The sequence below is a fragment of the Clinocottus analis genome, unplaced genomic scaffold, assembly GCF_023055335.1.
Source record: "Clinocottus analis isolate CAN_PGR_092001 unplaced genomic scaffold, fCliAna1.0.p SCAF_7, whole genome shotgun sequence".
NCBI classification, from domain to species: Eukaryota; Metazoa; Chordata; class Actinopteri; order Perciformes; family Cottidae; genus Clinocottus; species Clinocottus analis.
Genome location: NW_027176229.1, coordinates 12,502,863 through 12,517,050, shown reverse-complemented (window position 1 = coordinate 12,517,050; position 14,188 = coordinate 12,502,863). Strand labels below are relative to the sequence as shown.

General features: G+C 41.5%; 1 protein-coding gene across 1 annotated transcript in view; it reads right to left on the bottom strand.

Moving 5' to 3' along the window:
• pdlim2 (PDZ and LIM domain 2 (mystique)) overlaps nt 1-14,188 on the bottom strand; it is a 32,501-nt gene that overhangs the window by 3,515 nt on the left and 14,798 nt on the right. Inside the window, exon 7 of the mRNA XM_068605315.1 lies at nt 2,813-2,931. Within this exon, the coding sequence (XP_068461416.1) occupies nt 2,813-2,931 (119 nt within the window). The remainder of the gene's footprint in view (nt 1-2,812; nt 2,932-14,188) is intronic.

Here is a 14,188-nt window from a genome sequence, read left to right as displayed (position 1 = left end):
TAACCCACTTTACTGGAATAAATCATTTGACGAATCAACAAATTGGATCACATTTGGTTTTAAAGCCTTTGAAGTGCGTGATATTTATGAACCGCAGACATCAGCAAATATTTGCTGTCTTCTCTAGTAATCTCTGCCAGGTTCGTGCTGCAAGTTTCAAATCATGCTTATTTTAGGATTTTAACATAAATCTGTTAAACATATGCTCAATTGGATTACAGTCAGATGACAGACTTGGCCAGTCCAAAAATATTTAACACTTAAAACCAAATCATCCAGGGAGCATTTATTTTTTTATGTTTAGGATCCCCGTCCTGCTGCATTGGCCCATCACAATGGACATGGATGTCTAAAGATTACACTTTGAAACAGGAGATGGCAAACAGACAAACGCATGACCGAGACAAACCCTCAGACCTTTTCCTGAATCACGAAACATGGTTCAAATTGAAAACAGACCTCTCAAGCAAACTGTCCAAGTTATGCACATGCTCAGTAGCTCCACACTGAGCCATACATTTCCATTTCTGCCTCGCTCACCATCCCTTTTGAAATTGCATTCTCAAACTAAATGGAAAGTCAAGGTCAAATGGAAGGAAAACAAACAAAAGTGAGGGTGAGAGGGGACAGCATGCATCTGAACAAGCAGTCGGGTGCACACACACACAATTATAGTGGAAGCATTTTCAGAAAGTATCATGCACCGGTAGGTCATCAAAGAATTGTGCGTTTAAGTGTTGTAACATCGACACAATGAATGTGTTGCTGTGCACAGACTTGGCGAAAGAGCTGCATTGATAAAGATCTAGTCATAGCACACGAGCATAGCCAAAACATACAAGATCACAACCACAAACAAATTCCAACCACATTTCTCAAAACCGTCTTAAGTTAAACAACTAAACCACAGTCAGTACATCCTGACAAAAGAAATCCAAATGACAAAACTCTAAATGACAACTCACCCCAAATGGAACGAGAGAGGGAACAAAGAAAGATAGCTCAGCTATTCTTTCCAGTAACTGACGCTGTATTTTAATGCTGTAGCAACTCGAAACAGACAAAAAAAAACAATACAAGATGCCGAACACGCACCTCTAGCTTCACCAGACGAGACAGAAAAACAAAAATCGAACTGAAAGGTGTGCCTCTGGGGTAAAACTCATTGGCCATGCGACATAAAGGGGTGTGTATATGGGTGTCACTGAGTGCGTGATTGGCTGTGGAGGAGCTGGGAGCGGCTTTGTGTCCAAGCTGGGGGCTCTGACTGGGGGCCAATCCGGGGGAGAAGTAAAAATCTGACTTTTTGGGGAATATGGGGTGTTTGGATTATGACTGCAGCCGCTGACACGTCATATCACTGGCTGTGGTTATCCAGGGAGGAACTGGGGCCAAAATCAACCATTCTTTACTGTGAAAACACAGGCGCCAGGCTCTCTAGCAGAAGGAGTGGACACAAAGGATTGTGTGCAAGATTAAAAGATGATTTTTATTTCCGTTGAGCCAAAACAAACTTTGGTGAATTTAAGTGAAACCCCAAAAATTTCAGAGGACAGCACCTGCCCGTTATGAGCTGTTAAATTACAGCTGCATGTCCTCATCAGAGGGGACGAAGCAGGAAAAAGCTAACCGTAGTGCAGACGGGAGACACAATAGTGTTTTCCAAAGGCTAAAAAGGTAATTTTGTTGTTGTAGATTGCAGATGCAAACAGCTCGAAGCAGCAACACAGCAGGGAATTTTAAAAAGCGGTCTAACAGTTGTGCACTAAATGAATGTGTGTTGACCGACGTATCAATCCATTTGCTCTTTCAACCGATTTTCCACACAGAGCTTTGAAAAGAAAAATTACAAATATACAAAGGAATGTTTCCAGAAGAGATTTACAACCAGCCGAATTCCAAATATGGGTAAAACAGCAATATCCTCAGTAAAATAAACTAATGTAATCCAGTACAATAATCCCTGCAATAAAACACACTTTTGTCAGCCTTATGGTGACCATTTTGTTTTGAGATAGCAGTTGACTCAACCATACTTGAGGTGTAAGTAGATACCATTGTGTTGTTAGAGGTTAGACACTTCCATAAAACAATTCAGAAGTAAATACAGACAAACATTAACTAAATCCATTTTCCTTACAAAAAGGCAGTAATTACTGTTTGTACGAGATTATAATGAAAGCTTCCCTTATAATTTTTCCTTTGTGTACAAAATGACTATTGGCAAGCACCAGGAAATGTTGATTTGTAGGCTCGAGTCTGAGTGTCACCCCTTGTGGCCTATAGATGGCACTGAAAATACACACACGGTTACATAAGACACCATCCTGGTACTGTGAATATGTGGAAGCTTCAGACTGTGCTTTACACTTCTGCCAAGTGACTAGTTTTATGGGCTAAAATACAGAAAAAGGTAGTTCTGCATGTCGTGTTTTCTGTGGAATGTGAAATCATTTGGTTGTTCATATTCACACATGCAATTAAAGTACAGTGTGTCTTTTTCCACTATAGCAATGACTCATTTGGAATGGCTCGTTCATAATTCATTGCAACAAAAGATTACATTTAAAGATTAGAGGTGCGTATCCATAGCAGACTTCATCATTCAGGTGAACAACTTATCATATAAGTACACAAAGTACAGATAACTGCACAGTTAATTTAAGTTTGTCTTGTTGTCTGTTGATTGTAATGTGTGTTGAGATGGATGCCTCGCTTGCTATTGCAAACCAAGTCTATCTACGGGTACAAATACAAATAACCTAACCTTCTCATCATGTTTTATTGGTACACAATTGCGAGTTGTCTTTACCTGCGACGAGGGGACATGGGGACATCCCGATCAATGGGGCTGTGGGGCGAGTAGCGTCCTGGTGGGGTCGGGGTTCTGCTGGACACAGAATTATTCCTGTAGTCTGAAGGGCAGAACTCCTGTGTAGGAAGAGGAAAGCGTCAACAAAAGAAATGAACTGAAAGTGAGCATGAAAGTCAAACAACATGCAGCAGCAGAAATCAAGTTTGTAGTTCAGAGTTGAGGAATCGATTGAGAAAGTGTTTAAGCACTTAGACCATGATGCAATGTTACTGTAAAAGTTACAAAAAGAGCTACAGGATGATCTGTTGAGAAGCAGGACTTCACTGGATTGCTGCTACTCCAGGTAGTGTTTTGGTGCTGAACTGTAGTGTCCTCATTTCAGTAGGCTCTAGATCTGAGGGCTGCGCTGTGTGATAAGTCTGAATAATTGTGACACACTATTGATTAAGATATATTCCATAAGGAACAAAAAGACAGATGTATCAGCAGACTAAAAACAGCTACAGGTGAATTAACACAACATACAGAGTAGCACAGATCCTTTTTAATTCTTAGTCATTGATGATTTGACTGAAACCTGGAGAAGTTATTTCAGTGTAGAACAAACAATAGACTTTGTCATCATTTGATTGTATTTAATGCCCTATGCTCTCAAAGTTTCTATTGCATGAGTCACACCCAACATTCCTCTACTGTGGGCTGATCTGTCTTAACAGTCACAAAAACCCACATCATAATTTTGTGTTTCTTGATTACCATTCATATCAGAGCTGTACTACAGCCCATCAGCTGATAGATTGTGTGGCAACAGATGTTTGGCACCGACTCCAGTGTTGTTCTGATGGGAAGGACCGAGCCAGCATGTACGTCAATGGTTTCCAGATGTTGTGCAAATCTCCCATTTATTGATGGTAGTTATAAACACTGTCCATCGCCATGAAATGATACATTCCTCACGGCCAGAATCTCTTCAATTCCAAACTGAACACTTACAATAATGTACTAACAAGAGTGTAATTCAGGAAGGAAAGTCTTAAGTTATTAAGAGAGTGTTTGACTTTTGACAGAAGAGGGCGCTGTAGGCCTACTTCGCACACGCTCATAAACTAAGGTCTCAGCACAGAGCCAATGACATTTTTTATTGGAGCTGTTAGAAGAAACCAAAGACAGGATACCAGTTCCAACACTGTGGGCAAAGGTTGATTTATTCAACTTTAATTACGTCATAAGAGTGCAGGAGTGAGCAACTAGTGAAAGTGACCTCAGGCACATGTTTACACTAAACACTCGGTACACCTGGACTAAGTCTGCACAGCACATAACTCAACCCAGACACTTTTACGGTCAGGAATTCCAACAAACTAATTGTTTTTTAGCCACACCACTGTCTGGCAACTAACAATGTCCACCTGCAATACTTATCATTTACGGATTACTTACTGATCACAAAAAGCATATCTTGCACTTCTGCGACTTCCAATACATCAAAATTACTTTTAAAAAAAAAAAAAAAAAAGGAACTCCAAACACTTTCACAACTCCCAGTTTGCTGGGAAACAAAGCCATTACTTTATTTTAGATTTGTACACAGTCCAGGAAAGCATAGAGTTTGAATCAAACAGCCCACAGACAGCTCATGGAGTACAGCTTCCACAATTGGGCTCACTGAGCTTTTTCCCCCTCAACTGTCACCAGCTGGCATCGGTGTTACACAGACTCCATCCAAGGGAGAAGTGTCTCCACCCAGGTCTTTCAACTGGTACATGAGTAAGACTCAAATTTGAGGTGATGCTGGAGCTCCATGCAGACACAGTGGCACTGATGGAGTCAAAGATTTGCGTTTCCAATGCAAGCACCGGCTTCTAATTCAGAAACTCTTTGAACAATGTCTCTGTTCTCAATTGAACCCAATTTTCCTCTTTTACTTCCCTAGTGAGTGGGCAGATTAGTTGTGCGTGCCAAGAAGCCTTTACCAGAAAGGATCATTTGGACGTCTCCTTGCAATTCCTCTCAGGATAAACCCAGTATGAGAACCACAGACTCATAAGATTGCATATTCTTTATCATCAGAGTTCAAGAATAGAGACATCCATATCCTCTCCTGTTGTTTAATAATCTCACGGGAATATGCCTGACATGCATGCTTTTGGGAAGACCTAGTGAAGCCACACAGTATATGCCAATGAATCCACACTACTGCAAACCAAGCCTTTGTTATATAAGTATCTGGCCACTGAATGTAAATCTCCATGCTCTCCAACCGCAGAAGAATTACGGATAAAATCACAACTCTGATCTATGAGACTCAAGAGGAATGCAATGAAGTAAAGAAAAACAAAAGGGAGGAGGGAGAGAGGATAAAACACAGTTCTCCACTGTGACAGTGAGAATGCAGCTGTGAATGAGCTTGACCTTAGTGAATAAAATCGTGGTCTACCGGAGACGTTCCTCATCACCATGATCCCGTTCGACAGTGTCCCAATGCCAACCTTTTGTTGCATTGACATGTCATGCTGGTAACGGCCTTAAACCAGGATCCCCAAAACCTCTTTGTTCGAAAATCATCACTGCTCCATTGTAAACCCTTACACACAGCTGGTCTTAGAGCCACAATGCAAAAAAACACTTTGTTAACTGCACATCACATGCATAAACAAACCTAAGGAGTAGCACGCAGGCGGGCTGAGGAAAGCCCATTTTTCGTCTTAGATGGGGGCATGTTTCAGAGATGGGAGAGACCGCTAAAGAAAATCTGCCAATTCTTCCAGTTTCCTTTGGCTGGCAAGATGAGGAAGCTTGGATTAAAGCTGCGCCGAACTGCATTCAGGGGCCCACAGACATATGGGCAAGTCAATGTTATGATGTGCTGGTCTTGAGCTGCGTAGACAATAACATATCTAACCTACAAGTCTGTCGCTTCAAGCTTTCCACATTCATGCTTATAGGCTAAGAAAAGTATTAGCTTCTTAACATGAGCAATAGGACATCTTATACACACTTTAAAAGTTTGGAATATTTAACATGAGAAAATTCTGTATGTTTTTGTCCAATATTTTTTCACTGTGGATGGGGTTCAGCTGGAAAATGGGGATGTCACCTGCCATTTCAGTGCACCAAATAGGATTTGGCAACATTTTAATCCAACTCTGAGGTCAGTATTTGGTTGTTTGCTGATGTTGCCAGGTCACTGTTAATCAAACCCACACAGTTCTGATGAAGAGTTAAGAAATAACAATGGATTTTCTTTTCCAAACATTAACTTTGGTTATTACTTATTTAGTGAGAGAAATGCTTCAAATTACCAAGTTTTTAAAAAGGTTTTAATGTTAAAATTGCCAATTTCGGGAAGATTTGTACAGCAAGACATCTGCAGCAAAGATGGCAGACAAGTTGTGTAAGATTGTGTTGAAACCTGCAGTTTTGTTTATTTATCCATTTTGTATAACTGCTTTATTCTTGGAAAGGGCAACAGGGCTTAAACCTATCCCAGCATGCATTGGGAGAGAAACAGGGTACACCATGGATGTAGAAAGGGAACTGTACACAGTTTATTCCTATGAAAGTTGCTCAGTGGCCCATGAAGCCAAAATGGCTTGGCTGACAATTATACAGTTGCCCAGATCTTTCTCAGAGCTTCCGCATCCAGCACACCAGCATTTCCATTAACCTCGCCTCCCGGCTGCTCAGTCCTATAGGCTCATTCACCTGAACAGAGGGAGAAGAATAACTCTAGTGTCTATAAGTGCGTTTTACAATAATTGACATAAAAAGCTTTTAATAGTTTGTTCTGAGAATTTTTTCTAAATGGTGTTTCAGATGTGAGTTTTATATTTTATGTGAAAGAAATGTTTCCACAGTTGCGCCACAAAAATTGGCTTCAAATCCAAATGCAATTTTTGGGTGCTTGAGATGAGATTCAGCTTTCTAAATATAAAAATCCAAACGTGTGCTTCACTTGTTCTTTAGTATCGTCAACCAACCGAGCCATAGCGAGCCACATTTGTTTAATAAAGCAAGTATCCACATTTTAATGCTCGTATCCCTTATTGTATTGTAAATCACTGATAAATGAATTGTTAAACAATCTACATAAAACAAATTGACAAATTAAATCTTTTTTTTTAATCAAAGATTTACTTTTAGGGATACCGGGTTTTTATAACCCGGTATCCTCTAAACCCATTTTTTTCAAACGTTGTTGTGGATGATTGAGTATAAAGATCATGATAAGATTTAAGTAAATGATCAAGTGTGGCTTATGGTCAGGAAAATGGCAGTTAATCTGTCAAAAATGCAAGACCATACCTCCATCACAGGAACAAGCCTCTAGCTCATTGGCCACTTGAAGACACAAACAAACAGGAAATGGTGAAGCGAAGTGAGAGCAGATGTTACATATCAAGGCCCATGGGAGATGTCGGGGACAGAGCCAGTGGAGGAGCCTTGAGTCTGGCTCCAAGCAAGCCACTCGGCATCATCGTCATTACCACCCTGCAGCTTCAATTACAGGGTATGGGCCAGGAGCGCACAAGGCCGATGTCTTTGGGAACTTTTATTTTGGGAAGCGTGATGCCGCTGTAAGAAAGTGGCATAACTGCTCATTCACCGTCTCCACCACAAACATGACTGCTGCACTACAATGAGGTGGGGGACAGCAGACATCCTGGACTAGGTAATAATCAGAGCAGTGAACAGTGTTTCCTATCCAGCGGAGCGCATTGGTGGAGGTCCTGAGCAAAGACCTGAGGCTGACTGTAACCTACTCGTTATCCATCGTCACTGATGGACCCTGCCTTGTAATTATGTCTGAGTGATGGTGCATCACTGCGTCTGTGTTCTGTAACAAATAAAACGGGATTGTTTTGTATCAAAAAAGAATGTCATTAACATTTTTATTTTTTAAATCACTTCACATTCCACTGCATCTGCTTTACGTAAGGCCTCAGACTAAATAATGATATGACAAGAAGGCAAGTGGACTAGTACAGCTTCAATAGAGGCTGCTTCAAGTGATGAGCCAATTTCCGCAATTTTACATGTGTTCATGTCCAACATTTAATATATGTATGATCTATATAGAGGATCTAGTTTTCCATCCTTAGGGCATGCTTACTCTCCTTTTTTGTTTTCAAAATAGGGATGTAATATAGTCTTCATATACAGTACCCAGTCCATAAAGCACATGTAGTAAGCTTTAGAAGTCAAGCTCAATCCTCTGTAATGCTTCATACATATACATTCTTGGCCCAGGCTTACACTGCAGCATTCAATATCGTGGAATAAAATGACAGATCTTTGCGATGCCAGTGCTAATACCTCCCCCCTCTCCATTCGTTCGCCATGGCCACACACACCGTCATACCGCTTCAGATATAAACCATATGTACGAGATTAGAGGCCAAATAAGCAGCAGAGAGATGAAGACAACAGGATGACTGTGACTGAGTGTACAGTAATTCACTCTGAAAACTAAATGAAAACACACATCGACGAGTTTACAAGTGGAAGTTAAAAGGAAATATTCTGAAAAAACAATATCAGGTCAAAGTTGTTCTGCTGATGATTCCCGCAGTTCAGCACATGATACATATGGACCGATTGTGTGTGTGCGTGTGTGTTATAATGGCACTGAGATTTCTGAGAGAAGCCAAAGCAGTCTCATGTGATCATAGTGTAGGTGGTCTGAGGGAGGCGCTCTCAAATGCACACAACGAGCCACCAAAAGTCGAAGACGTTAAGAAGAATGAAGAAGAGTGTTTATTTATTCAAAAAGTGTGCTACAAGCAACACATTTTTCATCCTTATTACACTCTATGCAAGGTTCCAACCGTAGCAGCATTACAAGCTCATTAGACATCTGGAGTTCATTAGGGTTGAACTGAAATCGCTGTACGTTCTGGTACTTTTAATTTATAGTCACCAGTATGCATCTTCTCGGTTTAAATTCAGCTTTTTTTTTAATGTTTCAACCCTTTTTTCTTTTAGAACGTGTGCCGATCAAAATAGTCATAATAAGCTAGAAGGCCTAAATATGATGCTACTTTTAACAGGTCATCATGAAAATCCCTTCATAAAACGTGAATGAGCTCTAAGGGTAAGTAATTAGACAGAAACCACATGGCATGTCTCACCCTGGTTTCAGAAGTACAGTAATTCTACAGTGTAACATAGTACTATGACTTATAATGCAATATAGTTTGTTGGTGCAGCATAATACTCTGAATGGCAAAAACATAAATCTAATATGTCGGGTCTCAGTGTAGTGGAATTATTCTTCAATGTCATTTTTCCACCTTAACAACGATGATTTATGACCAATAAATGCAGTGTTAGAAACTATCACCCTAAAATGTAGGTGTTGTCTTGTATACAACAAAGGGGATATACAGTATGCCGTCTGCTTTTGCTGGCATGAACACACTGACGGGCAGTTATACATGTCGTTTCCTTGACAACTTTTGGAATGTTGACATACCGTCTAACCACCTTCGTAAACAGCACCAACGAGTGAAAAGGCCCATCTCTACTGGCCAACATTTCCCCATAAAACTAGCAGAGCTTAGTGTCCCCACGAGTGCACCCAGGGGCCTGAAAAGCTCAGGGAATCAAAAGTGCCCCAGTTTGCTTTTCCACTGCAGGGGAAAGAAAAACAAGGCAAGCTGATCAATCAGTGGGGTTGAGGAGCGGCATGCCGCCCGTGCAGTGGGCCACAATGGACCCCAAGCTTAACGGCTACGAGTCCATGTGAAAAGGCCTCGCACTGTCCAGTCACAGAGCTCACTGTGCGGAGAGGAAGAAGAAGAAAACATCGCTCGACTGTGACCACGGCCAGCGCCGCTCCCTTGACACTGGCTTGGCATTGGCTTGCCAAACCAAACAGCCCAACTCATGTCAGACCTAAAATAGTACATCATTCCAAGCAATCATCGTCAAGGAGGCAATATGCACGTCTGCGTTTTGGGGCTGGAGGTGAAGCCACTTAACAGGTGAAGTGCCTTTATCTCCATTCTTTACTCCTAAAGACAGAGACTTTATAATAAATTAAATCTTCAATCAACAATGTGTGCGTTAAAGTTTTAGATTTTGACTCAATTTAAAAACATAAACTTAGTTCTATTCCTGCATGCCAAGTCTCCAGTTCTGCTCCAAAAGGGGATGACCGCAGCTTTGCACTCCAGTCCACCACAATCTCCAGAATAGAGCAAGACAAAGCCAGCTGCTGGCATGCAGGCTGCAATGAGAATAGTGGACAGAGTAATGTATGGGATGGAGGATGTGTGGAAGGAGACTTACCCTGCCATCTTTGGATAAAGAGATTGGTGACACATGTCACACAGCCAAGGCCACTCCACCCAATTTAGCATAAAGAGGAAGGTTTGGTCCGCACGGGTGTCACCCTGCAGGAGCTGGCCATCATACACTAGGAGTGATATTTATAAAGAAACCACCCTATGCCAGCACAGAATCAGTCAGCCCACTAAGGCAACCCTAAGGAACCTCAAAGTGCAGCAACTGCAAACCCAGACATGGAGCCTGGTCCTAATGGCCCAGTGATGGGTCATGTCTTATGAAAAGCAGTTTGGTTTTGGCTCTGCACATCGCAACACAGATCTCCGTTGTGGTCATTCCTTGATGATATAAACAGATGCTCTGAATCATGACGGTGACCGGCCAGTTCAGATACAATCCCAAACCGGCTTTCAGGAATCTAATATCTACTCGCTCACAAAAGGAGCAAGGGCATCCTAAAGTCCATGAACATGGCCAATCACATCATGGCATGTCAAAACAGAACTAATAATGTACATCAATGCCACTTTAAAATTTAACAAACTCTTTATTTCTACGGGAGTTTCCAACACACGCATATCACAATGCATTTTATATCTCCAACGTCTTCTTTGCATTTGTCTTTCATCTTGAGGTGGAGTAAGCTGGACACTTAAGCAGAATGAAGTCTTCCCACAACAAAGACTCACGCCTTTTGATTAAAGGGTCACTTTCCTTATTCAAACATTGGATGGATTAACCACAAACAAAAATCTAAATGTATCCACAGACACTACGCATGCATGGTAAGGTCAAATTTGGAGTAAATGCCAAAATCCATCAATGAAGCGCATTCAAGTCCTTTTGTATGTAAAACACATGAGGTGTAGTGATCATTTTTAAAAGTTGCAATTCAAATTTGATCAGCAACGCACAGAGCACATGTGACCAAAAGTAGACACTTTGGACTCCATGATGAAGTACAAAGTGTGTTGCTGTGTTTGAGCAGAACGGTATGATGGCTTAAGTACGGTTTGGGAAGGTCATCAGGTTTCCTGGTGTCCACCCTGCTCTACCCCGAGCCCCGTCTCTTCCAGCTCCTGTCACACAACCACAAGCCTTGTGACGTGAGGGAAAGAGCAGCACCAGCCTTCCACAGCATCTGCCATCACAGCCACTATTGTACACAGGCTTTTTCTCAGGATATCCAACACCCTGGAAAATGGTGGATCCTGTTGCGCATCCCACTCTACTCACCTGGGGAGCCAAAACAAGGGTGGAAAAGCCTTTTAGGAGCTTTTCTGAGAGGCTGATCACCTGATACAGCAGCACTCTATACCTCTCAGGCAGGACAGAGGCCCTTGTCATGGAGGCCCCAGATCTTAGCCCTCACTGGGCTGCTGTGTTTCTGCCAGCCAAAGCAGCATAATGCACCGTGTACTCATGGCAGGCCTCGTCCCAACCATTTCCCCACGAGAAGCTCTGAAAGAACTCTACTCACTAATCACGGCACTGCGGCAGGAGGTTCATCACCACTTCAAAAACTAGGGTAGACATCCCTTGGAGGATGGGGTCAGCCAAAACCCAAAAATCTCATCCACTAAGCTAGATGATGGTAAACACTGAGGCTGTCGGGATAGATGGCAAAACAAGCAACCCAAGTCAGCTTTAAGACCAACAAAAAGTAGAAAAGGGTGGAAAAAGCAGTGATTAAACATCTAAAATGTCAGTCTTCTCAACATGTAGTTTGATATTAATTCAAACATACAGAAGGAACAGTCAAGAAAAGCCCAAGTTGAAATTGGAGAAGTGGGAGATAGAAGGAATGTAAAGTCTCCCAGTGGATATGGAGTAAACATCAGGAAAATTAGACAAAATTGACACAAAAAAATGGTTTGCAGAACGGGAGCACAGGCGACTCCATAAATACCACAAACATGCAAGGCCATCCCCAACGGACAGCAATAAAAGATGCGCGTTCATTCTTTAGGAGTCACAAATTGAGCCCTCAGCCACAACACGGCTCCCAATGTGTCATTTGGTCGACCAATGCGGAAGTTTGCTGCCGCGGCCTCAGTGGAGCTCCGGAGTGGATTTTTTTCTTGTGGTTTTGGGCTGATGTTGAAAACATCAGCATCTGTATGTAACATAAGCTTACAGGACTTCAGTGAGAAATAATCCACTGATAAACCCTAAAATAAAATCAAGGCAAGTTGAGCATGAGCACTTTAACTATTCAGACTTTAAGACCATTCAGCCAAAAGGACCTGTTGTAAGAAATAGTGATTGCAGTTCAAACCAAGACTTTCTAAAAACATTTTTTAGCTGAATATAAAATCAGTGCAACCTTGCGTGGAAGTGAACATTTGAGATATTGGCTTCATGAGAATAAACCGGACGTACATACAAACAACCGGAAAGCACAATGGCTGTCGCCCTCATAGTAAAGGTCAAAATTGAAGCAACAGAAGTTGAGGTATTCTGATGTGTAGTTCCTAGTTTGGGTCTAGCAACAAAAACAATGAATCCTATATTCCCTATAATGCAACTTAACTCGTTTAATTTGACGGCTTAAGCCTGATGACATCAGACTTTAAAAAGCTCCCTACAAAGCCACACACACACCATCACAACTGAGAGTACAATAAAGCAAATTTTAATTACGAGTGTAAGGACTTGACAATAGACGACTTCATCATCTTCAGTCTACTGTCGGCCTTGGGTGTCAGCTGTCCAAATAAACATCACGTCACACTCCTGTCAGTTGAATTTGCTTAAACAGCGGGTCAGTCAGGGAGCCGATTCATGCCCGCACACACAGATATCCTCCTTGGAAGAAGAAAACAAGCCATGTGGCTTTGCAGGCACATCAAATTAGATATTAGGAATGACTCTGCTGTGCATTCCTAAAGACTATGTTTTGCCGGGACCGACATTTATAGTGGTCCTGACTGACAGAAAGAAGTATTTTAGTTTGATAAAGAAAGGAGGTAATGACGGCATTCTCAAAAGTGCCACTTGAACTGCAGTTAAATCATGGCTAGACTTGTTCATCTATGACGTGAGCTTTCGATCTCACAGAGTGGACACCGCTGTGAGCAACATGTCCACCTGAATTCCATTTAACATGTAAACATAAAGAATCACAAACATATTTTTAAATTAACCTTCTCAGCAAGCGGCCTCTTAGATGGAACGAATAAATATTATTAAGTTCAAACATCTGCATATTTACCCAACTTTATGTAAATTCCAGTGGTATAAAAATGGCGGAAATTCCTTGTGCGATTACAAAAGGTCCTGCATGTTTTTTCCTGCTCTGTCATCTCACACGATCTACCAGTGGGACCCTTGCTTGAGACCAAGCATGTATGCATAGCTGAAATAGCTCATGATGAACTTTCCCACAACATTTTCTCTCTTTAACTTACTGAAGTATTTCCAGACACAGAGTCCCCTGCTTGGCTAGAATGGTAAATAAGCACAGCATAGTTTAGTCTGGATCAGAAGTGGTAAAATATGAGAAGTAGTAAAATATTGTCAGACAACGAAAGGTTCAGGCCTTTTTGAAGAAAAGTATTATTTTTCCCTGAATGAAACAGCTCCAGACGGTTCATCATCTTAATGTCAGATCATTTCAAGGCCTGACCTTTGTAGTTTATACACTCCCTGCTATAAAAATGTCAAACCCTCTCTGTGTCCGGCCTTTAAAGTTAAATCCACACATACAGTACACTTGAGCTCACAAATCCTTTGTTGGGCATCTTCTCTGGCATCAAAGAGTAACAATTCAAGAGGAAAGGCTAAGTTCAGACATGTTATTCTTGCGATGGAAATAAATACAGATCTACAGACAAGTACAACAACCTTCCGCTGATTGACAAGTAAGCTGCAGCCTAAAACTGCAGCTACAGATGTATGCAAGATTTAACATTCATCTAACATGTGCATGTATTTGTTCAGTATGCCGTACTCATCCAAGACCTCAAATGTATATGATACCAAGGGAATCCTCATTTAAATTAATGGGGGCCCTCACACACAGCCCTTGAAATAATCAGATTTAGCTCATTTTCAGCTTTTAGTTTTGTGAAAGAAGAGAGA